Source organism: Pituophis catenifer, unplaced genomic scaffold (assembly GCF_029215685.1).
Source record: "Pituophis catenifer annectens isolate HBS135680 unplaced genomic scaffold, rPitCat1.0.hap2 SCAF_13, whole genome shotgun sequence".
Classification (NCBI taxonomy): domain Eukaryota; kingdom Metazoa; phylum Chordata; class Lepidosauria; order Squamata; family Colubridae; genus Pituophis; species Pituophis catenifer.
In genome coordinates, this window is record NW_027256893.1 from 25,992,767 (window position 1) to 26,020,629 (window position 27,863).

General features: G+C 45.7%; 1 protein-coding gene and 1 long non-coding RNA gene across 3 annotated transcripts; both read left to right on the forward strand.

The window, feature by feature from the left end:
* The first annotated feature begins 82 nt into the window (after positions 1 to 82).
* AP1G1 (adaptor related protein complex 1 subunit gamma 1) lies at positions 83 to 18,669 on the forward strand. Of its 2 annotated transcripts, XM_070952655.1 has the most exons (23): positions 83 to 348; positions 3,570 to 3,773; positions 4,300 to 4,424; positions 4,848 to 4,989; positions 5,292 to 5,388; positions 5,478 to 5,554; positions 6,644 to 6,739; positions 6,828 to 6,908; positions 6,990 to 7,088; positions 7,374 to 7,429; positions 8,114 to 8,227; positions 11,093 to 11,233; positions 12,022 to 12,076; positions 13,803 to 13,925; positions 14,023 to 14,112; positions 14,227 to 14,354; positions 14,680 to 14,784; positions 15,770 to 15,911; positions 16,120 to 16,249; positions 16,339 to 16,428; positions 16,991 to 17,151; positions 17,292 to 17,390; positions 17,614 to 18,669. In XM_070952655.1, the coding sequence occupies exons 2-23, from the start codon at positions 3,573 to 3,575 to the stop codon at positions 17,713 to 17,715; spliced, it is 2,454 nt and encodes an 817-aa protein (XP_070808756.1). In that variant the 5' UTR covers positions 83 to 348; positions 3,570 to 3,572; the 3' UTR covers positions 17,716 to 18,669. The 2 variants fall into 2 exon arrangements, with proteins under 2 accessions (XP_070808756.1, XP_070808757.1); XM_070952656.1 differs by lacking the exon at positions 6,990 to 7,088.
* Positions 18,670 to 21,889: 3,220 nt separating this feature from the next.
* LOC139323695 (uncharacterized) lies at positions 21,890 to 27,538 on the forward strand. The gene is made up of 3 exons (XR_011601008.1): positions 21,890 to 21,975; positions 25,892 to 25,958; positions 27,273 to 27,538. It is a non-coding gene; the product is annotated as an uncharacterized lncRNA (long non-coding RNA).
* The last annotated feature ends 325 nt before the right edge of the window (positions 27,539 to 27,863 follow it).

The window sequence follows — 27,863 nt, forward strand, 5'->3', positions numbered from 1 at the left end:
CGCGACAGCCGCGGTGACTCGGCAGGCGTCTGACGTCATCAGTGCTTGCCGTGGAGCTGTGTTCGTGTTCCCCACCTCGGACGCCTCCGCTTGAGAAACGAGTCCTGCGGGCGGGTGCTGCAGTCGCGCGCGCAGCGAGAGTTGCCAGGGCTCCGAAAAAGGGTCATCCCGGGGGCCGTCCGCCGAACAGTCTTAGCGAGTAACCGCCGCGTCCAGACGGAGATAAGCCAGCAAGTGCCGGCCGCAGAATTCCTCCGCCTGCGGTATCGGTGCTTTGGTTCCGCCGTCGCCATTTTGGATGCCAGGCTCTTGCCGCTGTCGCCGCCATCGCTGTAGGGACCCGGCCCGGTGAGTGTGCGCTCGGGGAAAGGCGGGGGGCTGGGCCGGAGCGCTCCCCCACCAAGGCGGAGGTGCGTCTCGAGTCCCCTTTCGCGGCTGCCCCAGCTTTTCCCGGCGGCTTGGCCTGGCGCTTTTCCGCACGGGAGGCGAGGGCCCCGGCTCGGCTCAGCCCCAATATCGTCTCCGGCCGTCGTGCCCCGGAGAGCCGGCCTGGCCCCGAGGACGCAGCCCAGACCCACCTTCGCTGTCTCGCTCGGGGAAACCCGGAACGACGGCGTTGCCGGGCGGCTCTCCTCCAGAATAGTCCGATAGTTATGAGGCCATCAGCGACTTCCGACATTGGGACAGGCCCCGGGAATTGTTCTCCGCGGAGAAACAGTTTGTGTTCTTTTTGATCGTGTTCTCCTGAGTGGCCGTTTTGCAAGTTAGAGTTCTGAGTGTTCTGGCTTTTTCCCGTTATTCAAAGTGGTTCAGCCTTCTGATTGCCTTCTTCCAGCTCATTCCTTTTTTCAAGATCTGCATGTAGCATTTCAGAGCAATTGATTAGCTACGAACCTGAAAAGCTAAGACCCCCAAAGAAGGGAAGGGGTCCCTTCCAAAACTTTGAAGATAAAAGGAAGCAAACCAGGAAATTGAGAGGTTAAATATTACGTAGGATTACTCTATTGACCATGGGTAAATACGTGCCATACTTTTGGTTAGCAGGTCTGTTGATGTTGCTATGTGGGAGCATCTTGTAACAAAACTTAAAATTTTATTTGCAATACTGGATATTGTGATTTGACTATTAAGATTGTTCTTGGGCTCAGATATCTATGGTTTAAACATTCTCTTGCATTCATGGCTCCTGTTAAAGTAACAGCTCAGGCCTATGGCTGGCTGAGCTTTTGCCTACCTTCAGCTGGTACTCCCAGTTGCAATTTTTGGGGACAGCAGTAATTTCCTCATATCATTTTGTGTTTTTATTACCACAACACACTCTACATGAGGCCACCTTTGATGATAATTCAAGAATTGAATTAGTCAGAATGCAGCACCATAGGTGATATAGTATAATCTGAAGCTTCCAGAACCAATTGAAAGTACTGGTCTTAACCTGTAAGGCCTGGGCTCCTAGGTACTCTCCTCCAGTTCGAATCAACCCATCCTGTGCACTCATGTCCAGAACCCCCCCCCCCCCATAGGAAGGTAAAGTATTGGGAGGGGGGCAGAGACAGTTCTTAGTTGTGGCCCCAATATAATGGAACAGCCTGCACCCTCAGGTACATTTGTCCTGCAGCCATGAAGAAAATGTGTGCTACTGAGCAAATTCTTGCTTTCATCTCTCCTCCTATACCAGCAGCCCCCAACCTTTTTGGCACCAGGGACCAGTTCTGTGGAAAGAGGTTTTTCCACAGACTGGGAGGTGGTTTCGCTTACTGCTTGCATCCCATGGATGGGGCATCGTTTGTTTGCGCGGACCAGTTTCTGGCATCCCACGGACCAGTGCCTGTCCACAAGCTAGGGGTTGGAGACCCTGTTCTATACAATTGTCTATAGTAGATCATTTTAATTTGTTCCTTCACACACCTTTATGTTACAGTGTTTAGTTTGCTTTCTTCTCTGACTCAATCTTAAATGTAATACAATATAATAAATCCTAAAATAACTTCTAAATTTCCATGTTGTGGAGGGAAAAGCTCCTAGGAATGTGTATGATATTTTTCAGGAGCAAAAAGGGAAGTTTGTCATAAGCAAACTCCTCTGAAAAGAATTTGTATCTGAAAAATTTGCCTGTGTCTATGAAAATGGATCTTGTAAAATACTATCTGGGTTAGTTCATCACAGTACATGTGATAAAAATCATGGTTTTTATCTATGGTTTAGTGAATACTGTATATAGCATGCTACAACACCAAATAAATCATAGCATAACTTAGAACATTGTTTGAAGCCTCCTGGTGACTGATTTTGTATCCTGTTTTTCTTTTGTGAGCTCAGGGTGGTATATGTGGGAGTCTCCTTTTAATCTTTCCCCCAAGTGACCATCTTGTGAGGTTAATTAGGCTGGAAGAGTAACAGGACCAACAACAATGAATGCAATCCATGGTTGAATTACAGAACTTTAACCTGCCCCCCCCCCCCCAGATTATATATTAACCATTAGATTCCCCTGACTTTCGGTGTGAATAATTTAGGTTAATGCAAATGATTAAATCACAGCCATAGAAGCTATATTTTAGGGCGATGCATGAATCCAACCCTAATATTACATATTTGTATATAGGATTCCCATTACATCTTATAGAAGCATTACTGAAAGTTCACCAAGTACACCTTGGTGTACCTTAAGTAATGCTGCTTCTGCTGAATGGCTCCCTAAGTCACACACTGGATCCAATAATGAAAATAATTGGAAGACTGCTAATACAGATGTTTTTGAATAATCTTTTTTGACTTTGGTTAGCAGAGCTCCATCCACGAGCAATGGGGAATACATCTTAGATTTGTCATCTTAGATTTAAGATTTTGGAAGAGCTAGTCCTAACTCTAAATAAAACTTGCTTCTGGTAGCTGGGGGAGGGACTGGTTGATAATTAACAAAGTTTTTGGATGCCATATCCGTCTTTTGACTTATTATTGAAAAACAGAGTGATAAGTTTGCTCTGATGATGTGAAGAGATTGCAGAGAGTGTTGAGAGAACGCAGGTATATGTTAAGAAGCATGCTTGGAGAACATGAAGTAAACAAGTGAAACTGAGTAAATTATACTTGTATTGATGTTCTTTTAGATTTTAGGCAATACTTCTGTCATTCTGCAGTTTGGTTGGCATTGATCTAGAGAAATTGCTAGACAAATCACATATAATTTGTAAAAACCACAAAGAGGGAATAGCCATCCCAAAGGTGCTGCATGGGTTGTTAAGCAAGAACCTCACATGGCCTTGACTTTGGACTTCCTGCCAGCTTCCTAACTGACTTTGATTTTGAGAAGCTAGCAGGGAATATCAGAAATCAAGTTAATTCTAGGGGGTATTCTTTGTTAGTAGTAGGAGTGTTGTTATTTCCACACATCCATGGGTTACACTCTATAGAATAGTCTGAGACTGCTGGCTTAGGATGGCAGCCCTGAATTAACCATAAGAAATACTGGAAATGGAGACAAGATTACCAAAGAGGTTGTTACTTGGGAAATTCTGCAACGGTCATATGTCTGCAGCCATTGATTTAATCTATTTTCCATTTATTAGAGGATGCCAGCCCCCATCAGACTCCGGGAGTTGATCCGGACCATCCGGACTGCACGCACACAGGCAGAAGAAAGAGAGATGATTCAGAAAGAATGTGCTGCTATCCGATCATCCTTTCGAGAAGAGGACAACACATACCGCTGCCGGAATGTAGCTAAATTGCTGTACATGCACATGTTGGGCTATCCTGCCCACTTTGGACAGGTGAGCCACTTTCTTTTGAAATGTTAAACAGGCGAGCACTCACAGATCCTTGAAATTTAGACCCTGGACATGCAGCATTCACATTTGATGGGCAGCCGAGCGCCTTACAGTTTTTACCCTTTTGAGTGTGGGAGAAAACTTCTGGAAACTCCTGCAGGAGTGGGATACTAGAGAGGAAGAGGTTCTCAGTTTCCACTGATGGCCAAAAAATATTTCTCCACATTATATGGTGGCATAGATTTTGTTTCATGGCAGCCCTTGTTACTTCAGAAAAATAGGAGAATGGGATTATTCAGGCAAAAGGCCCTTCCCCAGGTTGGTGTTTTCCAAATAAGACTTCAGGTATTAAGTCAGCTTTGATCTGACTTAGAACAAATAGGTCACCTCTCCTGCCCCCAGATTTGACATGATGTACCTTTACCTTTACACAGCCTTGAATTTTTGGGTGGGGATCACTTTGGCCATGCAAATATCTTTCTGTAATAAAATTGCTAAAGTAAACGGGCTTCTACTGTCCCCCTTGCAGCTGGAGTGCCTAAAGCTGATTGCCTCTCAGAAATTCACAGACAAGCGCATTGGATATCTTGGAGCCATGTTACTCCTGGATGAGAGGCAGGATGTTCATCTCCTCATGACCAATTGCATCAAAAAGTAAGGCTGCTTGTTTTCCTGGGACTGAGGGTGGAAGTAAGAAATATTGATCTAGTGCTTGGGACTTGATTCTGAGAAGTCTGTGTTCTCCTACCTCAGACAGAAAAGAGAAGCGTTCCTGCATAGAATGTAAGAGATAGCCAGGTAGTTGAGTTGAGCTGGGACAGAGCACAACCTTCCCACTCACGACATGTAGGCGCCTGGCATATCATTATGTGTGTGAGGTGGCTTGGCACTCAGACAAGTGATTCTTGGCCAGACGCTTCCAGAGACTTTAACTCTCTGTTGGTTGAGAAACTATTTCATTTGCAATGCACGCACAGTTGAGTTTGGCTGTCCAGAAACAACATCTGATGCACTTCCTCCCCCAGTTCCTGGCCTCTTCCTGGTAGTTCCTTGACCCGTTGCTTTCTCAATCTGCAGTGACCTTAATCACAGCACCCAGTATGTGCAGGGCTTGGCACTCTGCACCTTGGGCTGCATGGGCTCTTCTGAAATGTGCCGGGACCTTGCTGGGGAGGTGGAGAAGCTTCTGAAGACTTCTAACTCCTACCTGAGGAAAAAGGTACCTCACTGAGAGACTAAGTGGCATTTTTCTGCCATTAGTGGCTGGTGAAATAGTCTTTCTTCTTACATGAAGACTTTGGCTTACTTCATTTCAACTGTCGGGAAGGAGGCTGTACTTATGGGAGCATTTCCCTAGTTGTTGCCTTTCTCTTGGCTGTGGTTTATCTCCTATTCTTGCAGGCTTCAAATGTTTCTGCCCCAATCTTGTAAATTCCAGAACTTGAATAAAATTCAAATAAAATAGCCTATTTCTTTGGGGAGCGCTGAAAAGGTACTTAAAATGCACTGATTCACTTACAGGCAGCCCTATGTGCAGTTCATGTCATCAGGAAGGTGCCTGAGCTGATGGAGATGTTTTTGCCAGCCACAAAAAACCTGCTGAATGAGAAGAACCATGGTAATAATTCTTTTTAGCCATAGCATCTTTCCATAACATTGTGCTGCAGTAGCCACATAAAATGTGGATTCATGTGCTCCTTCACACAGGTGTCCTTCACACTTCTGTTGTCCTCCTCACTGAAATGTGTGAAAGAAGTCCAGACATGCTTGCCCACTTCAGAAAGGTGAGACCATGTGAGAGTTTTGTGGAGTTGGGTTTCTGTTCTTGCCCTTTGAACAAGAAGAATAAGCTTCTGGTTCTGGTTGTGGCAAGATGGTTCCTGATTGTGGGCCAGGATGTGTATTTCCCGCCCTGTTAGATACACGCACGATAAGCCGCTCCCCTTTCCGCCTGTTAGAATCTCTTCGGCGTGTTCTGTTTTATGAACAAATTGCCTATCAGATGTAACTGAAAGCAATATATGCCAAGGCAGGAACTCTTCTGCCACTGCTTCCATCGCTTAGCCTTGAGGTTGGAGCAGATTAGCCTTTGCCTGGCACCAGTGGATGCAAAGGGAAGAAGCCGTTGTCCCTTGGGGAAGGCTGTGGTTGGGAGAGGAGAACCCTCAGCATCTCAAGTGTCCTGGCTGCCTGAGTCTAGGCTGGTGATGGTGGCTGATGCTGCAAACTGAGTCTTCTCTGCACAGTACTTACTTCATCTCTTTTGTCCCCTTTCTCTGCTTGGAATCCTGCTCTGGTGGGTTAGAATGAAAAGGTAAGAAGGTGCTCCCAATTCCCTGCTCCCCCCCCCCAACGCAGTGCATGCTTTGCTGTAGACTGGTATAGGCCAATGCTCTGCCTGCTGCTTTTCCTCCTCTCTGCTGAATTAACCCTGCTAGTCTAGACTTGGAGAGACACGCATTGCTGTAACCGCAACACTTCACTACTGTTTTTCTGGTGTGTTTTCACAGGACGTGTGTAGTGGCAAAAGAGGGAGAGAGAAGGATGGGCTGGGTTCCAAACATTTCAGGGCTGAATTCAGTGGGCTTCTATTAATAGGAGCCAGCTGAGCCTATTCAGAGATTTTTTTTTCCATCAGTCTTATGACGACACCCCACCCCACCACTTTACATATTGCAACTGCCGCCTTTTTTAGTTTCTGTGCTGAGATATGGACTGCTGCCATCCAACAGCACTGCATTAAAAAATAACCCTAAGGGTTAACTACGCTGGGGAGAAGCTAAGCAAAGAGGCTTTTCTTTGTGATAGATTCGTCAAATAGAACCATGGGTCACAGAGTCCAAAATCCAACTCTTGATATCTTTTCTTTTCAGCTTGTACCTCAGCTTGTTCGCATTCTGAAAAACCTTATTATGTCAGGCTATTCTCCGGAGCACGATGTTTCGGGTATCAGTGACCCTTTTCTGCAGGTTAGTTGTTTTGAAGGCAGGGAGCAGAATTGGCTTGCTTTGTAAGGCATCTTCAGGAACCTGAAACAACAAATGTAATCTTTTCCAGGTTCGAATCCTGCGGTTGCTGAGAATTCTTGGCCGAAATGATGATGACTCCAGTGAAGCAATGAATGACATTCTTGCACAGGTGAGAGGATTGTGGACAGGTGGTGGTTGGGAAGTCTTGGACTGGAAACCAGAAAATTGTAAACCATCCTCTGTATTCCAGGTGGCCACAAACACGGAAACAAGCAAAAATGTGGGAAATGCCATTCTTTATGAAACCGTCTTAACTATCATGGACATAAAGTCTGAGAGCGGTCTGAGAGTACGTGACTTTGGCTTTGTGGGTCCCCAAGGAAAAATGGCTGCCACATTGGAGCATCGCTTTTCCAGGCTTCCTCAGGAGCTCCAGAACTTTTCAGAAGGAAAAGTCTGATTGGGGCATCAGTGGGATTTAGCTATGTGCTTTAATTTCTTGGTTGACCAATGTCTTGCCTTGCCACTCCCACTCTGCCCACCTCCCCCCCCCCCGACATTTTCTGTTGGAGAGCAGAAGAAAATTTTGACAAAGAGATTCTTTGTGATCTTATCTATCTCTATCTCTCTGCAGGTGCTGGCCATTAACATTCTTGGTCGGTTTTTACTCAATAATGACAAGAATATAAGGTAAGCTTATCAATGCATGTTATGATTGGAACTGGCCTGACATTCTGGTCAGCACCAGGCATCTCTTAAGTGTGGCCAGGAACATATTTTCTGCTTACTCCAATACAGTAGTTCAATCTAGGTTCTTTTGCCACGATGTGATATTTTTATTGCTTAGCTGTTAATTGATTCTGGGAGTTTGAATAGACGTGACTGCCCCTTTGCTCTCTGCAGGAGCCCTTCAGTGTGGTCCAGTGCAGAACAGCCATCATCATCTAAAGCAGTGATGGCTAACCTTTTTGCCATCGCGTGCCAAAAGCGGAGGGAGCGCGTAAAAGGGTCACGCACACATGTGCCCACAGCCATAATTCAATGCCCCCCTGTGCATGTGCGCGCAACTCACCCCCACCCCCCACGCTCCCACCACTTTTGGCATGCAACAGCAAAAAGGTTACCAGTAAGCCCGTTTTTCACCCTCCCCAGGCTCCAGAGGGCGAAAACAGCCTCCCCCACCCTCCTGGAGGCCGGAAATGGCTGTTTCCAAACTTTCTGTGGGCCCGGAAGGCCCGAAAATTAGCTGGCTGGCGCACACATGCGCTCTGGAGCTGAGCTAGGGCAACGCTTGCGTGCTCCACATGCCACCTGTGGCATACATGCCATAATTGCACCATCACAGATCTAAAGTATTCGTTTCTTGTTTCTCAGATATGTAGCCTTGACGTCCTTGTTGAAAACTGTGCAGACTGACCACAATGCTGTCCAGCGACACCGGAGCACCATTGTGGATTGCTTAAAGGATCTGGATGTCTCCATCAAACGGTGAATGAAGTTGGAAGAGAAGGCCAGGCTGTGATCACAGATAACTCTTTAGCTGCCCTGTGTTTCTTCTGCCTTTTTTTCTTTTTTAGCTAGTCTTTCCCAGAGAGCCAAGTACAGTGGGGCAAAAAAATATTTAGTCAGCCACCAATTGTGCAAGTTCTCCCACTTAAAAAGATGAGAGAGGCCTGTAATTGTCATCATAGGTAAACCTCAACTATGAGAGACAAAATGAGAAAACAAATCCAGACAATCACATTGTCTGATTTGGAAAGAATTTATTTGCAAATTATGGTGGAAAATAAGTATTTGGTCAATATCAAAAGTTCATCTCAATACTTTGTTATATATCCTTTGTTGGCAATGACAGAGGTCAAACGTTTTCTGTAAGTCTTCACAAGGTTGGCACACACTGTTGCTGGTATGTTGGCCCATTCCTCCATGCAGATCTCCTCTAGAGCAGTGATGTTTTGGGGCTGTCGCTGGGCAACACAGACTTTCAACTCCCTCCAAAGGTTTTCTATGGGGTTGAGATCTGGAGACTGGCTAGTCCACTCCAGGACCTTGAAATGCTTCTTACGAAGCCACTCCTTCATTGCCCGGGCAGTGTGTTTGGGATCATTGTCATGCTGAAAGACCCAGCCACGTTTCATTTTCAATGTCCTTGCTGATGGAAGGAGGTTTGCACTCAAAATCTCACGATACATGGCCCCATTCATTCTTTCCTGTACACGGATTAGTCGTCCTGGTCCCTTTGCAGAGAAACAGCCCCAAAGCATGATGTTGCCACCCCCATGCTTCACAGTAGGTATGGTGTTCTTTGGACGCAACTCAGCATTCTCTCTCCTCCAAACCGACGAGTTGTGTTTCTACCAAACAGCTCTACTTTGGTTTCATCTGACCATATGACATTCTCCCAATCCTCTTCTGGATCATCCAAATGCTCTCTAGCAAACTTCAGACGGGCCCGGACATATACTGGCTTAAGCAGGGGGACACGTCTGGCACTGCAGGATCTGAGTCCCTGGCGACGTAGTGTGTTACTGATAGTAGCCTTTGTTACGTTGGTCCCAGCTCTCTGCAGGTCATTCACTACGTTCCCCCATGTGGTTCTGGGATTTTTGCTCACCGTTCTTGTGATCATTTTGATCCCACGGGGTGAGATCTTGCGTGGAGCCCCAGATCGAGGGAGATTATCAGTGGTCGTCTTGTATGTCTTCCATTTTCTAATTATTGCTCCCACAGTTGATTTCTTCACACCAAGCTGCTTGCCTATTGCAGATTCAGTCTTCCCAGCCTGGTGCAGATCTACAACTTTGTTTCTGGTGTCCTTCGACAGCTGTTTGGTCTTCACCATAGTGGAGTTTGGAGTGTGACTGTTTGAGGTTGTGGACAGGTGTCTTTTATACTGATAACAAGTTCAAACAGGTGCCATTAATACAGGTAATGAGTGGAGGACAGAGGAGCCTCTTAAAGAAGAAGTTACAGGTCTGTGAGAGCCAGAAATCTTGCTTGTTTGTAGGTGATCAAATACTTATTTTCCACCATAATTTGCAAATAAATTCTTTCTAAATCAGACAATGTGATTGTCTGGATTTGTTTTCTCATTTTGTCTCACATAGTTGAGGTCTACCTATGATGACAATTACAGGCGCCTCTCATCTTTTTAAGTGGGAGAACTTGCATAATTGGTGGCTGACTAAATACTTTTTTGCCCCACTGTACTATATCCAAAGTATTGTTTTCCCTAGGTGGCTTCTGTAAGATTCTGCCTGTGTCAAGATGTGGATCTCAGAAGCCCTAGAGATCTTTGGAGTAATCTATCCATTATAGTAAATTTCTTTGTCCTTTGCTCTGGATAAAAAAATAATGACGTGCCCTAAGAATAGCTTGCAGTTTTGCTTACTGTTTAAATGTTTTGATGTTGAGAACTAAATATTCATTGAAAAACTTATCAGATTTGGAAGGCCAGGTAGAGTTGTAAGAGCCAGCAGGGGTAGGTGGGGCAGAGGCTATAAAATTTAATTTTTCAAATCTCACAGCATTTTGCAGATCCTATCCACAGTTTTAAAATGCAGTCCTACTTTTAAGACGCATCACTAATTTTCAGATTAGGTCTTATTCACTGATGTCTTTTTCATCCTTTCTATCATTGAAGATACTATTTTTGCATCAAAAAACAGATCTGCCTCCTACAGAATTTCTGCTTTGTGGAATTTTGAGTCAGTTTTGAGACAGATGTAATAAATTGTAGATAGAGACTTAAGATGTCAGAAGAAAGAAGGGCTGTCTTGCAATTTGTCATGGCATGTTATTGAATATAAATGTAAAAAGGAATGGTTATCTGCTGCAGTTTTAACGGATCTCTTAATTTTTCAGTGACTACTTAATGCAAGTTCTCTTGGTTGTTCATTAAGCTGTCCTAGCAAATCACTGTTGTTGAAGTATTGAAATGTCAGAGGTTGGTAGTCATTACTGCCTTGGAGATGATCTCAAAGTTTAGGAAATTATCAGAACTGGGAATTGAAATGCATACCTGGTTGATTTTGCTTAGCCATTGGAGGACAGGAAGGGTTCTTTCTGGGTTGGGACCTATTCAAAATTTGATAATTTCATTGGCGAGGAAACAATCTGGCAGTGCTAAGAGATATGGCCTCTTGATTCATGCAGATGTAGGATGACACTTGAGAATGACTTGGTAGACACAAGTCATTAAGCAAGCATACCTGTGGCCCCAGAAATACTCCCAGGGGTGCCATGGTTCTTACAGGGCCCCAGCTTCTTCCTTCTACATCAGGTGAAGTTGGATGTCATTTCCTGATGATACCCTATGGCTAATGAATCCCTTTCATCTTTCACCTTTCCCAGGCGTGCAATGGAACTCAGCTTTGCTCTTGTGAATGGGAACAACATTCGGGGAATGATGAAAGAGTTGCTGTATTTTTTGGATTCTTGTGAGCCTGAGTTCAAGGCTGATTGTGCATCAGGAATATTTCTTGCAGCAGAAAAGTAAGATTTCTTTTTAAGAGCTTCCATAGATTTGTTTATGGCCAGTCTTGCCATCCATTCTAATCCTGCCACCAACATTCACAACATGGGTGTCCAACCTTGTGGCTTGCCTGGGCCACATTGTGTGAAGAGGAATTGTCTTGGGCCTCATATAAAATATATAATATAGTTAATGTATATAAATCACATAATGTTAAAAGTTTACGATCTTGTGGGGCTGCAGTATTATCTGTCCAAGGCCGCAGATTGGACTTGCCTGATTTAGAGACACTGTTGTAGGAAAGCCTGCTTGACTGACTGGTTGTATAAGAGGTTTTATCTCATCTAAAAGGGCTACCTTGGGTTTTACTGGTGTCTGGATCAGAAGCTGTTGACTGGAGAGACCTTTGCACTAAGCAAGGGAAGTAATGGGTTTCTTTGCTGTTTGCAGTGAAACTCTCTTCTTGCTCTGCCATCCCACTCTTAGCTGTTGTGTTGACTTGAACAGCTACGGAAATTGCATTCCATTGGAGAAAGGGTGGTACATTTGTGTGCTGGAATCATGTCGTTAGGCCATACTTCCAGCCCAGATGCCATTGAGCACTGAACTAACAATGATCATCATCATCATCGCTCTCCCAGAAATCCCCCTTTGCCCCAGTGCAGGGTTTAACTTCATTTCACAAATGTCTGCAACACAATCTAGATTACTCCAGTAATTGTGCTTGAATATGTGGGAAAATTTGGAAATTGTCGAGCAGATAAGTGGCATACGATCCTCTCTGAACATATGTTTATTGATTTTCCAGATACGCTCCTTCTAAACGCTGGCACATAGATACAATCATGCGCGTCTTGACAACGGTAAGTATGGCTTCTACAGAGGCTTCACTATGATTTCGTATGCCAGGCAACAGGCCTTCTTCTGATGCGTCCTTGTTTAGTGGCTGCAGAGTGGGATTGTGCTCTGCTCATCATAGTCTGACTGACTGCATTGAAAGAGAGCCAGGGACTCCTTGCTGGATGTGGGCAGGAAGGATCCAGTTAGCCAAGAATGCCACAAATGACAGGCATTACACTGTTTGTGAATTTGCTTCTGGGTGTGATTCAAGTGCTGCCTGTAAAGCCTACATGATGGCCTGGGACCTGCCTTATAGGGACTTGTCTCCTATAAGATCTGCCTGACTGGTTCAGTCTGGCAGGGTTGACATGCTTCTTTCAATTAAATAGTGCCATCTTTCTCTAATTCAGTGCAGCCCTTGGAAATTAGATTATCCCCAAGATTTGAACACCCTACTGGTGTTTCAAAGGGCCTTGAAGGCCTGACCCTTCACATGGCCTTTGACAAGTGTAATTGAAAACCCCCTCCTTTTTTCTTTTTTTGTTCCCATCTGCATGTATTAGTCTCTCCTGCATCTGTTCTTTTTACTTTACATTGTTTTCTTGTTTAAAATGTTTTTAACAATTAGGTATTTTTATTAGGCATAAAATGTTTTTAACTGCTCAGGCATTGGGAGTCAGGCAACTCATAAATTGAATAGATTATTTTTATTGTTTGCAATAGCCATCTGCAAATAATGCAGATTATTGAAGACCATTTTAAATAGTTTGTGCTGTGTCAACCTCTTTAGAAGCCCTTTCATCCTCGGAACTGCGAGGCCACTTAAGAATCCCTCATCACTTTCTCTGTTTATTCTACCAATGTGCAGTGGAAAACTCTTTTTCACAGTAATCTTTGATGACAGCAGTTGGGAATGGAATTTCCATTGCTAAGTAATGTAAGGGGGAGGAAATGGCAGGGGCTGCAGGGTGCAGGAACAGAGGCATAGATCAGGGAGGTGCAATGAAGGTTGGAGTGGGTGTGCAGGACTGCTATGGCAGCGCTCCCCAACCTTTCTGGCTCCACTGAGTGGCAGAGGCAGCAGCCGGGGGGGATGGTTTCATGAATGCAACCTAGATCCCCCCCCCGCGTGCGCAAATGAAACTCCACACACTCGCCTGCCGCTTGCACGGCTCAGTTCCCTATGGGCCACGGCCTGGTAGCGGTCTGCGGAAAGGGGATTGTGGACCCTTGTGCATGAGAGGAGAAGATAGGAAGGCTTGTGGCCTTCCCTGCTGGCTCTGCCACTGACTTTCTGTGGGCGCTGGCAGGGAAGGTCACAAATAGCAACCAGGGCACAGCAACCAGTGGGAAGCACAAATGAGTTGCCAAGTGCCCAGATCTTGATTGTGCATTGAGAGGCTGTTGGAATGGGTGGAACTCTAAGGACTGGTCATAACCACCATTTGTTCAGTGCCATCATAACTTCCAACAGTCACTGAATGAGCTGTTTTGAGGAGAGTTGAACTATGGAATTTTGCAAACTATGTTATGCTAGTATAGCATTTTATTTTATCAGTTTAATCACTTTTATCTGAGCACTTGGAATCAGTCTGATTGTAAGGGACATATAGAGTTGAACTTTACATTCTATTATATTTTTATATAATTTGCTGGTCCAACATCTGTAGCTTTCCCAATAGAAACCTCTTTCTAAGTGCCAAACCGTGGCTAAGGTGTAATACTGTCACTTTTCCCCACCCACTCCAGGCAGGGAGCTATGTTCGTGATGATGCTGTGCCCAACCTTATCCAGCTGATTACCAACAGCATGGAGATGCATGCCTACACTGTACAGAAACTCTACAAAGCCATTCTGGGAGATTATTCCCAAGTAAGTCCTGAGGGTGGGCGGGAACACTCTTTTGATTGTCTCCAGGTAGAGGACATGGCTGAACTATCAACCGTCACCTTTCCTTCTCCTCTGCTAGCAACCCCTGGTACAGGTGGCTTCCTGGTGCATTGGTGAATATGGAGATCTCTTGGTATCTGGTCAGTGTGAGGAGGAAGAACCAATCCAGGTTTGTTGACTGGAGAAGGGAAGAGGATGGTTGTGATTTCTGGGGCATGAGGTTTTGGCCAGGCAGCTGCTTTCCCTGGTTCCTTACCCCTGTCCAAACCTCTGGTTTGCCCAGGTCACAGAGGATGAAGTCCTTGATGTTCTGGAAAGTATCCTTGTCTCCAACTTGACGGCGTCAGTCACACGGGGCTATGCCCTCACCGCCATCATGAAACTCTCAACGCGGTTCACTTGCACAGTCAAGTGAGTCCTCTGGGGTATGGAAGAGGTTTGCCTTTGCAGCTGAGTCTCTAGTGCTCTGCTTAAAAGCTTCTGAAAAGAGCCAAACTCTCCAGGAAGCTGGCGTTTGGAAGAGGAGTCTCCAGCGCCATGTTCTCTGTTGAACCTCAGAGGAAAACTTTGTGACGGAGGTCAGGTGTTTCCATGGGCAATCCATTCTGTGCCACCAGGGCCATGGTAGTTGTGTCTCAAACCTGCTGTAGCAAAATGCTTGGAACTGGCAGGCCTGCTAAAGTAAGCTCTTTGCTGCCTTCACCATTTCTTCCCTCTTCCCTTTCTTTCTCTGTAGTCGCATTAAGAAGGTGGTCTCGATATATGGCAGCAGCATTGATGTGGAGCTCCAGCAGAGGGCAGTAGAGTACAATGCCTTATTCAAAAAGTATGACCACATGAGGTGAGTACTGGAGACCCAGGTCTCCTTGCTTTTCCAAATTCTTCATTGTCCAATGGTGCACCTTGAGGAGCATGTGATGAGACTGAAGAGGGACTCCTGCTGAAAGATAGACTTGATATCACAGCTCTTCGTGCATTATCTTTGCTCAGTCAGCTATCCTGCTAGTGTCCTGAAATAATGAGCGGCTCTATTGAAGAGCAAATATTTTTTTGGAGGATAGTTATTGTCTTCTAATTAGTTTAGAAGTCACATTTCCAGTATGGGCAGATAGCAGTAGACAACATAAGATTATCTAAGAAACACTTCTGAGCCTTGGTAGTACAGAGGTTTAAGGCACCCTGTTATTAAGCTTATTAAGACCAGCTGCCTGCAATTACTGCAGGGTTCGAATCTCGCCAAGGCTCAAGGTTGACTCAGCCTTCCATCCTTTCTAAGGTAGGTGAAATGAGGACCCAGTTTGTGGGGGCAATAAGCTGACTTTGTATAAATATACAAAAAGGATGAAGGCTATTGCTGAGCACATTGTAAGCCGCCCTGAGTCTTCGGAGAAGGGCGGCATATAAATCAAATTAAAAAAAAAAATTAAAAAAAAATTTAAGAATACTTAACCATGCATTTCTTGGAGTGTATCAATGGTAACTGGCCACTTCCTAAGTTCTTCGCAAAACTACATCTCTGGCTGAATTCACGTAGCCTAATATACCTTAAGACTAGATAAAGTAACACTGTTCTTGTGCAGTATGTTGTGCCTAACAGAAAACCGCTATTATTGATCTGTTTGCTATGTCCTAAACACACATTACAATTGCCTGCTATCAGCTGAAAGAGCTTAACTGATGGCTTGATGTGCCTCTGCTACAGAAAGGCATTTTTGGGCCATTCTTGTTCCTTTATCAGAGAGACCCTCTGCAACGGGCAATTGCCTTCTACCGCAGTTCTCCATGTGAATAGAACCATAGGATTTGATTACCTTGCTCCCTTGCAGGTCAGCTCTGCTTGAACGTATGCCAGTTCTGGAGAAATTGGCAGCTAACGGTCCTACAGATGTTACTCAGCCCAATGGGGAAGCAGAGCCAACAATCTTGGAGACCAAGCCACCTCTGTCCAGCCTGCCACCAGCCAGCCAGGTAAGAAAAGTGAATGTTTTCTCAAAATCATGCTCTCAACAAAAGTGGCTGCAAGAGTGACTTAAACTACCATAAGATCAGTTGATGGTTTTCTTGCTACTCCTCTTCAGATATTCCCCTGCTTAGCTGCTTCCCTGGGTGTTTTCTACTGAGTTGCATGGTCTTTTGTCTAGATAGATTAATGGACTGTCTCCATGTTTTTCGTTAGGCCAATGACCTGCTGGATCTTTTGGGAAGCAATGACATCACTCCTGTCATATCAACGGCCCCTTCCAGCAAGGCAGCTTCAGCTGGTGGGGAGCTGCTGGACCTCCTTGGGGATCTCAATCCAACAACAGGTGAAATCCTGTGTTCGGGTGGGAGAAAATCCGGATGGTGGGAAGCCCAGTTTTGGGGAGCCATAGAACTTTCTGTGTTGCTTTTGCAGGCCCTCCAGCTCCTGCCCCACAGATACCACAGCCTCCATTTCTGTTGGATGGACTTTCTTCACCACCCATCTTCAATGATATACCTTCTGGTGAGAATGTAGAATGCTCTGCACATGAGCTAGTCTGATATATGGAAGGAGATTGCTAACATATAGAAATGTATACAGCTCGTTTCTATTGAAGATATTTCCCAAGTTGACTGAGAACCCCAATCAAAAACAAAAGAGTATTGCTAATCAAACCTACTCAAGCAAACAAGCCAGCTTCTCGTGGGGTTGTGGTGTAATATTGATTACCATAGCCTGGTTTTCTAGAGCCAGCATGGTATCATGGTAAAGGTATCAGACTAGAAATGGGAGTCTCTGAATTCTAGTTCCATCTTAGGCCAGAAGGGTGGCCTTGGGCCAGCCTTAGGAAGGAGGCAGTGGCAAGCCCCTTCCAAAGACCTTGCCAAGAAAACCGCAGGGACCGGTCCAGGCAGTTTCCAGGACACCACTCCAGAATTAAAAGGAAAATGAAACAAAAGCCAGGCATTCCCCTGCAGCGTGATTCCTCACATATCCGCCTGTGAGGGTGTTGGAATCTGAGCTTCTAAAAGGTAAGGGAGGTTGCAGGCGGCCCCAGAACTTGAGCAGTGCTGCTTCTCCACAGGCATTCCTCCAATCACAGCCTACAACAAGAACGGGCTGAAGATTGATTTTGCTTTTGAGCGCTCCAACACCAACCCCAGTGTCACCGTCATCACCATACAGGCCTCCAACAGCACTGATGTGGACATGACAGATTTTGTTTTCCAGGCTGCGGTACCAAAGGTGAGTCAGGTCTTAGGCTAACCTAAGATGTGGTTTGGCCATCAGAAGACTGCTGCTAGCAGCCTTGCAGAATATTTCTGTGAGGGCTTGCTTGGCATTGCCAGGAAATCAGCCTGGCTCCCTTATTTGTTCCTTTCTAGACATTCCAGCTGCAGCTTCTGTCTCCCAGCAGTAGCAGCATCCCAGCATTTAATACAGGGACCATCACACAAGTCATCAAAGTCCTGAATCCGCAAAAGGTACACAAGTGAGGCAGTTCTCCAGTCTTCCTTCAGATGGCCTTTAGTAAGGGTTGTTCAGATTGAAGAGGGAGGCACAAAGGAAGCAAGGGAGCCTTGGGCAAAGGAAGAGGCGGCTTTTGCTTCTTCGCTTGACTCCCCTCTTGGTATCTTATCTGGCTAGGGCTGGACATTGGCTCCTCTCCACCCCCTGCTCAGTTTTCACCTCTCTGGTTTTTTGCAGCAACAGCTCCGCATGCGGATCAAGCTGACATACAACCACAAGGGCTCGGCAATGCAGGACCTGGCAGAGGTCAACTCTTTCCCCCCCCAGTCCTGGCAGTGAGCTCTGCTCTCCTCACCCTACCTGGTTGGCCAAAGGAATGTTGGGCAGAGCCTGTGACTCCAGAAGTTCCCTAGCCTCTCCGTGGCTGGGGGAGCTGCTGCTGCTGCTGCTGCTGCTGCAGAGGACGAGGAGCACTGGCCTTGCTCATCCTGAAGCATCTCTCTTTCGAACCTCGCACACTCTCTTCCCCCTCCTGAACTGCTGAGCCCCATCCACCACAGACGCCATGTTCCCTTGTTTGGGGAAGGGGGGGCACATTGGGACATGTGCTCTCTCCTCCCTCCCCTGAGAAGGGGGCTGCTGCTGCTGCTGCTGTTGCCGCCTTGTGTCCAGCAGATGGGTGGGTGAGATGGGTTTGGGTTTGGCTTGGCTCCTTCTTACCGGGTTACCATCTTTAGACGCTTTTGTTCAAGGAAGCTGGTGCCCTTCTTTTCTCCTTGGGTTCCCCTGATGTTGGGGCCCTTTTCTACACATGACTGCACCCTTGGTGAGCAGTGATTTGAGCCCTGTATGGATCTGCTGTTCTGGACAGAAACGCTGCTTAGAGGATTTGGCAGAACATTGGGCAGTGAAGCCAAGCCCATTTTGGGCCAGTGCCTCTTTGAAGAAGCATCATGATGGACAAGACTGACTGCTCTAGCAAGTCGTTTTTCAGTGTGCCCCATCCCAAATCTCGGACCTCCTTTTGTCTGTTCCTTGGCTGTCAGCTGTGGTAGGATGAGTAGAAAGGAAGAGTGTGTTCCTGGGCAAACGTCTTAGAGATGGAGGGGGGGCCCATTAGCTGCAGAAAGACTCATCTCAAGATTCCACTGCAAAGCTGCTTCCCGCTCCGAACCCCCCCCCCCCTTTCATTTCCTGAGTCTGTCAGTCCTGGGTTCCATTTGAGTTTGTTCTTCTGGGACATTTGTGTTGTATCTGTAATACTGGCACTGAAATAAAGACCATCTGGTTTAATGAGATGTCCTGCTTTTAATAACTGGTTTGGGACTTCATGTCCCAAATGGGGAGTGCAGTGATCCAAAAGTTCAGCAAGATTTCACAAGAACTAGTCTAATGCAGAAGTGAAAGACTAAGGTAAGTGTTTATAAAGGAGTCCTTTGTATTCCTATCCTGGATCCCTGCCTGCTTTGCAGAAAAAGCAATGAATCTGCTTCTAGTAAGTATGAGGGGTCTTTGTTTTCCAAGAACTGGCACCATGGCATAGCAAATCTCTACACAATACAGTTTATGAATCAGGTTGATCGTATTGCACCCCTTCCCCAACAGGCTACTGCTCTGAGTCAACTCCGCTCTTCTAGATTTATGATGTTCCCACAAACATATTTTTACCACTCAGCTCTTTATACTCAGTCTTTTATTACTCAATTCAAACAAAAGTCTCAAAAAAGCCTTTCCCAAAGTTCTGGCAGTAGTTGGGAGGAACTGCTGTTTCACTCTGGTTGCTCCTTTCCTAGTTGCTATCAAGCTTCAGGCAGGACTCCCACCAGAATATACTGCTCACACTAGTTTGTGGATACAGCTAATCCTTGACTTAGGACATTTAGCAACCACAGTTATGATCAGAAAGGGTGTTTTATGGGCCATAAAGTACTTCTGCCAGGTAAAAGGTCCCCATACAATCACAGCCACATTTCAAGTGTTTGGCAACCAGTTCACATTTATGATCAGTTGCCAAGTGCCCCGCAATCAAGTGATCACCATTTGCAGTGTTCTCTGCTGGCTTCAAAGTCACTTGAGAAGCCAGCAGGAAAAGATTTCAAGTGAAAGGGCTAAAGGGAGCTGAAATCCTTTGAGGGCTGAAGGAATGGAGCTGAAATTTTCAGGATTTCAGCTACCTTCCTTCAACCCAATGAAGGATTTCCCCTCCACGCATGAGAGCACCTGAAATCCTTTGGTGGGCTGCAGGAACTTTTGAGAGCAAAAGGGCTGCCTGCCAAGAGGATTTCAGTTCCAAACAGGCAGCTTCTTCCCTCTGTCTACTTAACAACCCAGGAAATTGCTTAAAGTCTACAACTGAAAGTACCAGTTGTACTTGAACAGAGAACGAAAAAGCAGTCACATTGTGTTTCACTTAAATGACTGCTTCACTCAACAATTGAGATTCTAGATCCAATTGTATCCGTAAGTCAAGGACTACCTGTAGTTTGTGCCCCTGGCAATTGACTGATAGTCCTCTTGCCTGCTTGTAATAAGCTGCCAATTGTCCATGTTGCTCATCATCTTTCTCCTACATCCCTCCTCACATTGTCTTAGCATTTTCTCTTTTAAGCTAAGATCTGCCACAGTGTGGCTCACCTATCACAGGCAACTGCAACACTTTGTATGCCTATGAGTAAAATTACAAGGGAATGTATGCATGCATGAGGGAAGTAGGGGCGCTAAGTGTTTATGACAGGCTGAAAGTGCTATTTCAAACTTCAGAGAGCAACCCCAAGTTCATTCCCTCATAGCATAGCTATGCTATAGCATGCTCTCTTTGTGACACAGCATAGGATCTAAGCCTGTGATGGTGAACCTATGGCATGCGTGCCGGAGGTGGAACGCAGAGCCATCTCTCTGGCCACGCGAGCCGTCGCCCATTGCTCTTCCAAGTTCTGGCATGCCAGCCAGCTGCTCTTCACGCACGTGGAAGCACCGGAAACCAGAAGACCAGCTGCCCAGTGCGCATGCACATGCCAGGAAGATAATCTTCAGGTTTCTGGTGCACATGTGCACACTGGGCAACTGCTCTTCCGGTTTCCAGCACACGCTCCCGTTTTGGCACTCGGTGCCAAAAAGGTTCACCAACACTGATCTAAGACACCCCTGATGAAAGCACTGAAGGGCTACACCGAGAGTCAAATGGCTGGAAGGGAAGGACACTGAGAGACTAAGACACTGGTATGAGTTTTGTACATGCTAGGCAAAAGCACAGCTGGTGATTTAGTGGACATGCACACCCACCCGCAAGCAGTTCAGCATGTTCAGAAAATTGTTTTAGCAGATTCAAGCTTGATGATTAATCCTGGCATGTTGGGTGAATTGTACAATAAATACTTCCAGTGGCTGAAAACAATTCTTTGCTGCCACAAGGAAAGCCATGTCCAAATGTGAAAGGTAATTTAGTCCATCTGCTTTTGTAATAAGACATGATTAAATCTTTCTGTGATGTGTTTGAATTTCCCTCAACCCTTGTCTAAGTCCACGTGCTGCAACTGGAATTAAGCTTTGCAATTCCCACAAAACAAAGATTTGAGAGTTCCCGAAGAGTAACTGTACTTGATACGAGCTTGAAAGAAGTTAGTTTTTATTTATAAGTAAAACAGAAAAGGAGAAATTGGATCAGAAAGTCCAGGAGGCCACAGCTGGATCTCACATCTAAGACTTTGTCCAGCTATTGTACTTTATAAAGTATAAATATATAGCACAATTAAAAACCAAATTCTCAGCTCTTGTAATAACTTGTGCTATAGGGTAAGTTCAAGGCAGACAGAGCTGAAGGTGATGTGCCTTTTGGCCAGGGGCTGATCCCATCTTCACATGGCCCTGCAAAGAAGCTGGTAAGTGGCAGATGTTCAGTGCTAAGTGTAGCAGCCTCAGGACAATCTTTCTTGGACAAAGTTGGCCCTGGATAATATTTGGCAGTCTTATGTGCTGCCCTAGATATGAGGCAGAACCAAGGGGGCTGTATTGAAAAATACAGGCACATGGTCTCCCCAGAAGGGTAGAGGAATGCAGATCTTTTGACCACTCAAGCAGCTACATCTTCCCAGCTCTCAATTGGAGCCTCATCGGGACTTTAAAAATGGCTACAGCAAGATCCCAAAGAATTGGTTCAATTGGTTCAATTGGATCTCTTCAGAGCTGACAGTTTCTGGGCGAGGGAGAAGCAGCAAAGGGGCTCGTTGGCTTTGAAGGCGAGCTCCTGCAAGGTCCGGGGCAAAAGTGCTGCGCGGTGGGGGGGGGAGGCTTCGAGTGGCCACAGCTTTCCTTCCCGCCCGACCAGGTTCGTCCCTCGGGATTGCTTTGGTTTGACGGTCCCGGCTGATTCGGAAGCCACCAATCAAAAGGGAGACCGCGGCGGCCGCCGCGAAAAGCCCCGCAGATATTCTTGCTCCGGGTCACCTGCAGCCGAAGCCGCCGCTGTGCCAGCCATTGCGACAAAAGAGCGCTGGCACCGAGCCGCGGGCTCCAGCCTCACTCGGGACGGCCTCCCGTGTGCTGGGCTTTCTCCGCGTGGGCTCCGCTGAAGCCGCCGGGTGCCGCTCTGGGCTGCTAGCGGTAAGTAGTCCCGGGCCGAAAGGAGGAGGAGACGGAACAAGTGGGAGCCGGCTAGGCCGAGAGCCCGAGGGACGGGAGGCAGCTACAAGTGCTGGCCCATCCTTCGCTCTCCAGCCAGGAGGGCTCAGGCCCGTTCGCCTTTGCTTTCAAGACCAGTCGGGCCCGCCATCGGCCGCCCTTCCCGTCGGGTCCACGAGAGGCAGCTGCCGCCCTCGCCGCCGGCTCCTCAAGCAAAACGGACCCGGTAGACCCAGGACGCTCGGCCGCTTCTCCCAGGCGCCGACAGCTGGCCTGACCCGCGCAAAATTCCCCGCAGCTCCTCCCGGAGGGCGCCAGAAGGGACTCGGTTTATTCCATTAATCCGGCAGCTCAGTTCTCTTGGCGCGGGGCGTCGGGGCTCGCTGGAGCCGCTCCTGTGGCTCCGTTCTCGGTCGTTGCGCCGCCGGGCCGGCCCCTCCTACCCTTTTCCGCACAGAGCCTTGCGGGTTCCTCCTCCGCCAAGCGGCGCCTACTGCCCCACCGCCCCTGTGCCGTCCCTGCCTTTCCGCCCGGAGGGAGAGCCGAGGCGATTGGGGTCTGGGGAATCCCTCGAGCTGGAGGAAAAGTCGGGAGCTCCGCCAGCAAACGAGGGAAGAGCTCCTTGGCGGGCGGAGGAGCTGTGGCAGGGGAGCGTCAAGCTGCCCTGCTGCCCAGCGAAGCCTCTGCGGGGAAAGCCGCGCCCTTGCTCGGCCGCAGCGCCTGCCCTCGGGAATGGGCCCCCCAGGATCTGGCGGTTCCCGGGGCTGTGGGGACCTGGCGCTCCTCCCAGGTGTCGGGGTCTCCTCCCTCGCAGGTGGAATGTTGGGGTGGGGATGCTGGGCGTTGGACTTCCCTTTAATTTTGGTTAGGTTGATGGCTACTTCTTATTATATTGCTTTTGTATTCTCAAGCAAGTTCAAATATAATGTAAACTTGGCATTAGATAGACACAGACATAAAATCCTCTAGCGGCTAGCCCAACCCCCTGCTCAAGGCCTTATACCATCCAGCCAAATGGTTGTCCAATCTATTTTTGAAACCCTGCAGTGATGGGACTGGGAGCACCTGCAACCCTGGGAGGCAAACTTAATTGTTAATTGTTCTCACTGTCAGAAAATTTCTCCTTCTAGGTTGGATCTCTCTTTAACAAGTGTCCAGTCCACCTATATTATTTCTTGTGCTGCCCTCTGGTGTCTTAGAGAATCCCACCTTCTCTGTGATATGCCCTCAAGTACTGGGAGACAGTTATCACATATCTCAGATAAAACAGTTTAACAAGTAAAATATTTAATAAATGTTTCATAAAACAGCGGCCCCCAACCTTTGGGGCATCAAGGACTGATTCTGTGGAGAGAGGTTTTTCCATGGACCCCTTGTGTGGTTTCACATGCTGCCTGCATCCCAGGGCTTCGCTTGTTTGCGCGTTCCTGTTTTTGGCATGCCACAGCCAAGTGCTGATCCACAGTTCCGGGGGACTGGGGACCCCTGTCATAAGACACTTAAAATCCCAAGTTAGTGTTATTTAAAAAATTGTTTTTATAGCAATAGTTACAAATCTGGCTGATAGCTCTGAAATTTTAGGATTTTCATCTGCAGGTACAATTTTTACATGTCCAGAATTATTTCTTCCTGGTTTGGATTTTAAAATAGATCAGATAACTTCCTCCCAGATGCATCTGGTTAGACATCGTCTGTCTCACCATAATGGGTCTCCTTAGCAGAGCTCAAAGTCTGAAATGACCTAGTTGCTCAGCTAGGAGGGAGGGATAGCTGAGGCACCCAGGAGAACTCTGAGCTGATGGCTGATGAGGAAGTCCCCCGATGTTTGCTGTTCCAAGCACAATCAGATAAGTCAAGCTGAGCAGGGCATGGGTAAATCTTCCTTAATATGACACGATGCTGACGACAATTCAGCACTCCTCCATTTCACTGTTAAAATAAATTATAATGCTGTACCATTCCAAAATTCATACTGGTCAATTGTCAACTTTTATAAAGGTTACTTTAAGTTATTGTGAGGCACTGCTATTTTACATTTGGTCAAGACAGTATCATAAATCCATGAACAAAGATGTCTCAGAATTGTTTACATGGCTCATGTCCAAGCTCAGTTCTTTTGTTTGGCCATGTTATTCTGGTTTGAAATATTAAGTACATGGACTATCCTTCATTTCTCTAAGGATTTCAACTAAGCACCAGTATCTTATTTTTGTTACATTTTCTTTTGTGGTTATATGCATGACAAAGGAAAAAAGTGTCTGAAAGAAAGCAGACATTATACATTTTCCAAAAGAGCTGAACATGTCCATCCCTGCAAGTTAGAAGAGAGAATCTGTCCCAGTGGAAGAATGTAGTAATAGAGGGGTGAAACCAAAAACCTTTTCACTGTGTATGTAGAAAATGACAGTACTGTTGAATACTTATAAAATAGCCAGGAACTATTTCCAAAAAACAATCCTGCTTTGCTATTTAATTCCTTTTCAATTTTTTCCAGTGCAACAGTCATCCTTCGTCATACACTGTGTGCAAATTCTCAAGAATAGTTTTGCACAGTACAACCTAATTGCATTTTTCAGTGTTTAGCCAATGTTTTAACTGTTGTCAGTTAAAAAATGTCTTTGTAGAATTGGTCTCAAGACTTTTAATTCTGAGAACTCAGCCAAGGATGGCTGAATTGAATAGGATGCTAAATTATGTTTCAAAAGAATAACCAACATTTGTTCCTCAAAAGATTTATGAAGTCCCCCCTCCCCATGGGGAGCTTTCTTCTTTGCATCCTCCCCAGCAGAGGAAATGAAGTATTCTCTAGCAAATTTTAATTGATGCATTAACTCTAGTGAAAGTCACAGGAACAATTTCATGTCAGGTTTTCATAAAGCTTCCCCTGTGGTTATTGGCTGTTCATTGAAGGTGGAGAGGTTCTATTCTTTTCATCCAGAAACCTGATGGAACACAACTATTTTCAGAAGTAGTTAATGATTTAACTGACTCTTAGGTAGGCAGTACAGGGACACAAATCTCAGTCTTTTGAAATCAGCTCACTCAGTGACCTGCAACAGGTTGATTTACAAACCAGTGCTTGTCCTGTCCAAATGTCTTCTGTTGCCAAAGTAATCATGAAGACCAATTAAAATGCTATGAAATTATGCACAGCCTTTGAATTATGCAGATGCAGTTTTTTAATATTTGCCTGAAGAAATCTGATTAATATATCCATACCAGCATTTGACTCTGATTACAACCTTCATATTCCATGTGGCACTGTCCAATTCTCAGATATTGAACCTTGAGTGGAATTTGGAACTGTCCTACTTTCTCACCTTAAAGTTAAACTAACTATTTTCTGATAGACTTGCATGTTCTTTATTATGACGGTTGTAGTTCACTACCTCAAGGATTTAGTGGTCTGCTGTGTGGATGCTTGGGTGGTTTAGGGGTGGGGAATTTTTGGTGGGTGGGGGTGTGTCTGGGGATTGTCATGTGTGTTGGACTTGGTCTCTGGGTGTTATGTGAATTTCGTTGTATGGGTATACCGTGTATATACATACAATGACAATAAACTTTATATCTATATAATTGGAAACCACACAATGTTTTTCAGATCTGCATTGTCCTTTCCTGAAAGTATCTTGAATACTTGTCAAGCAGATAGTAACTTCTGTTTTCTGCTCATCTTTAGCAGAAAATAGTCACCATCTATTTTTTGATAGGTGAACTTGAAGTAAGCAAGTTAGAACCAAATTTACTAAGCATAAGGCAAAGAAGCCTTGCCAAAGAAGATTTAATCTGAGTTCTGCAAAACTAAGTCAACATTCATTGATTATTTATCAGAGTATAACAAGTACTGTATGTGCATAGGGTTAATTCTCCAGATTTTATTGTTGTTCTTTTTTTACAGTGCTTACCGCAGCACACAGATGTCATGCCAGCTGTTTTTTTAGAGACCTGTGAGAGTTCTCACACAGGTAGGGAAAAACAAGATGACAATAAATCCGATGGTTATAAAATAAAAGTTCAGATGGAGACAAATCTGACCAGCCAAAGTAGAGTTACGTAGGATGGGAAGAAAACTAAACAGAAGAGGTCATTTGGCCATTGTTTTCATACATAAAACTTGTTCTCAAATCACATCAGTTGCTTAAATTCTTCATATATGGCTTTCTAATATCCTTACTTATCCATAGAATAGAATCCATAGAATTGAGTGCTTATCTTAAGCGGTTCATTCCTGCCCATAGGGTGATACCCACATATCCTCATGATGAAGCTGTTGATGTAGGAAAAGTACAAGGCATGATCCTGCATCTGGGGGAAAGTGTCCATCTATCTTGTCCAAAACATCTGATCAGAATTAGCATCCCTGTGATAAGAGGAAAAAAAAAAAACCAGATCAATTCTCACACAGGGAATGTTCCCCAAGGATTTGTGTTGGGGCTGATGCTTGTTAATTTGTTCATAAATGATTTGGAAATTGCTTACTCCCAAAAACCAAAAGAACCCTAATCATAACCTTCCTGGCAGCTATAACATACTCCAGAGGGTTCATTTTCAGATCATTTTCCCATCTGTTACTCACAAGTGTAACCCAGACATTCCTGAGACATCCTTTTATCAACTCAAGAGTGGTTGGTTATCTCTAGAAGTTGCTAGGACTCACCAACGAGGACATTGAAATGACATTGAAAAATATAAATTGGCCATAATTGCTTTCAGAAAGTATAAATATAGCAGAAAAATTTGGGCTACTGATTCCTTTGGGCTCCTGTCAAATCTCCTGGAAGCCAAGCCAATGTATACTTTCTGTAGTGTACCATCAACAACTTTTCTTCAGGCTGCAGAGCCAAACAATCACAGAATGGACCGCCACTTCTTCAGCACAAGGATGAGGGTAGCCGTCTTACCTAGGAAAGGAGGACTTCCAAGTGTAGTGGCTTTAGGTTAATGTGATTGTTCCGTATTCCAGGAGGTGGAAGAAGAATGAGTGTAGAGCCACAAGCACCCACCCTACCATTGGAGATGGCCTCTATACAGATTATAAAATTTCAAGAAAGGCACAGCTACTGTATTTCTTATGTTTGAGAAACTCAGCCCCACATTCAGGACAAAGAAACAGCAGAAACTTGAAGAACTTGGTATTGCTTGATGGGCTGTTTTATGGTCAACAAGGGGAAAAAGGCATATATATGTAGAAGTTTGGCTTACTGTAGAAATCAAGCCAAAATCAAGCTCTTATGTCTTTGCAAGATTTAAAAGTTAAGCCTTTTCCTCCTGTTTTTCAGGGTCAACGGACTTTGGGCAATTCTTTCCACTGGTTCAAGACTGAACAGACTTCCTCCTTGATTGCAGAACATATCTGTCTAGCAGCTCCAGCCAAATTAATGCTGATTCCCACCTTGCAAGTGCCCACCGTTAACCCAGTGCTGCTTTTAGGGTCTGGTCTCTGGGGAAGCCAGCGAAATCATTCCACGAAGCAGAACAACAGGAATGGGCCAGTATTCCTGCTGGCACCTTCTTCAAGGATGGCCATTTCTTTTCTCACCCCTCTTCTTGGCTTCAGAGTTATGGACATGGTCATCCTTGGAGAAGAGGCCAACAGGACCACTGGCCCATTCCTGTTGCTCTGCTTCATGGAATCATTGCACTGGGCATGTTGCTCTGAGGGGGAATGTGGTAATTTTGCTGATAGTACAAAGAAACTCTTGGCTAGTTGGTGGCTGCTGCCGCCCCTTGTAGCGCCTCCTGGCCAACATGCAACCAGAGGAGTGGCAGAAGGCTCGTCCCTTCCAAGAGTTTCAGATGCCAGCTCTTCCTCCACAAAAGTGCGTTATTCTGCTGAGAAGTTGCCCTCTCAGAGGAGGCCTGCGGCTGAA

What these genes read in the sequence shown, in the direction of transcription:
- AP1G1 (XM_070952655.1), top strand. Translation starts at nt 3,573, where the DNA reads ATGCCAGCCCCCATCAGACTCCGGGAGTTGATCCGGACCATCCGGACT. An exon ending in GGATCTCAATCCAACAACAG is followed by an intron (nt 16,250 to 16,338) that starts GTGAAATCCTGT and finishes TTGCTTTTGCAG; the next exon opens with GCCCTCCAGCTCCTGCCCCA. An exon ending in TCCAGGCTGCGGTACCAAAG is followed by an intron (nt 17,152 to 17,291) that starts GTGAGTCAGGTC and finishes GTTCCTTTCTAG; the next exon opens with ACATTCCAGCTGCAGCTTCT.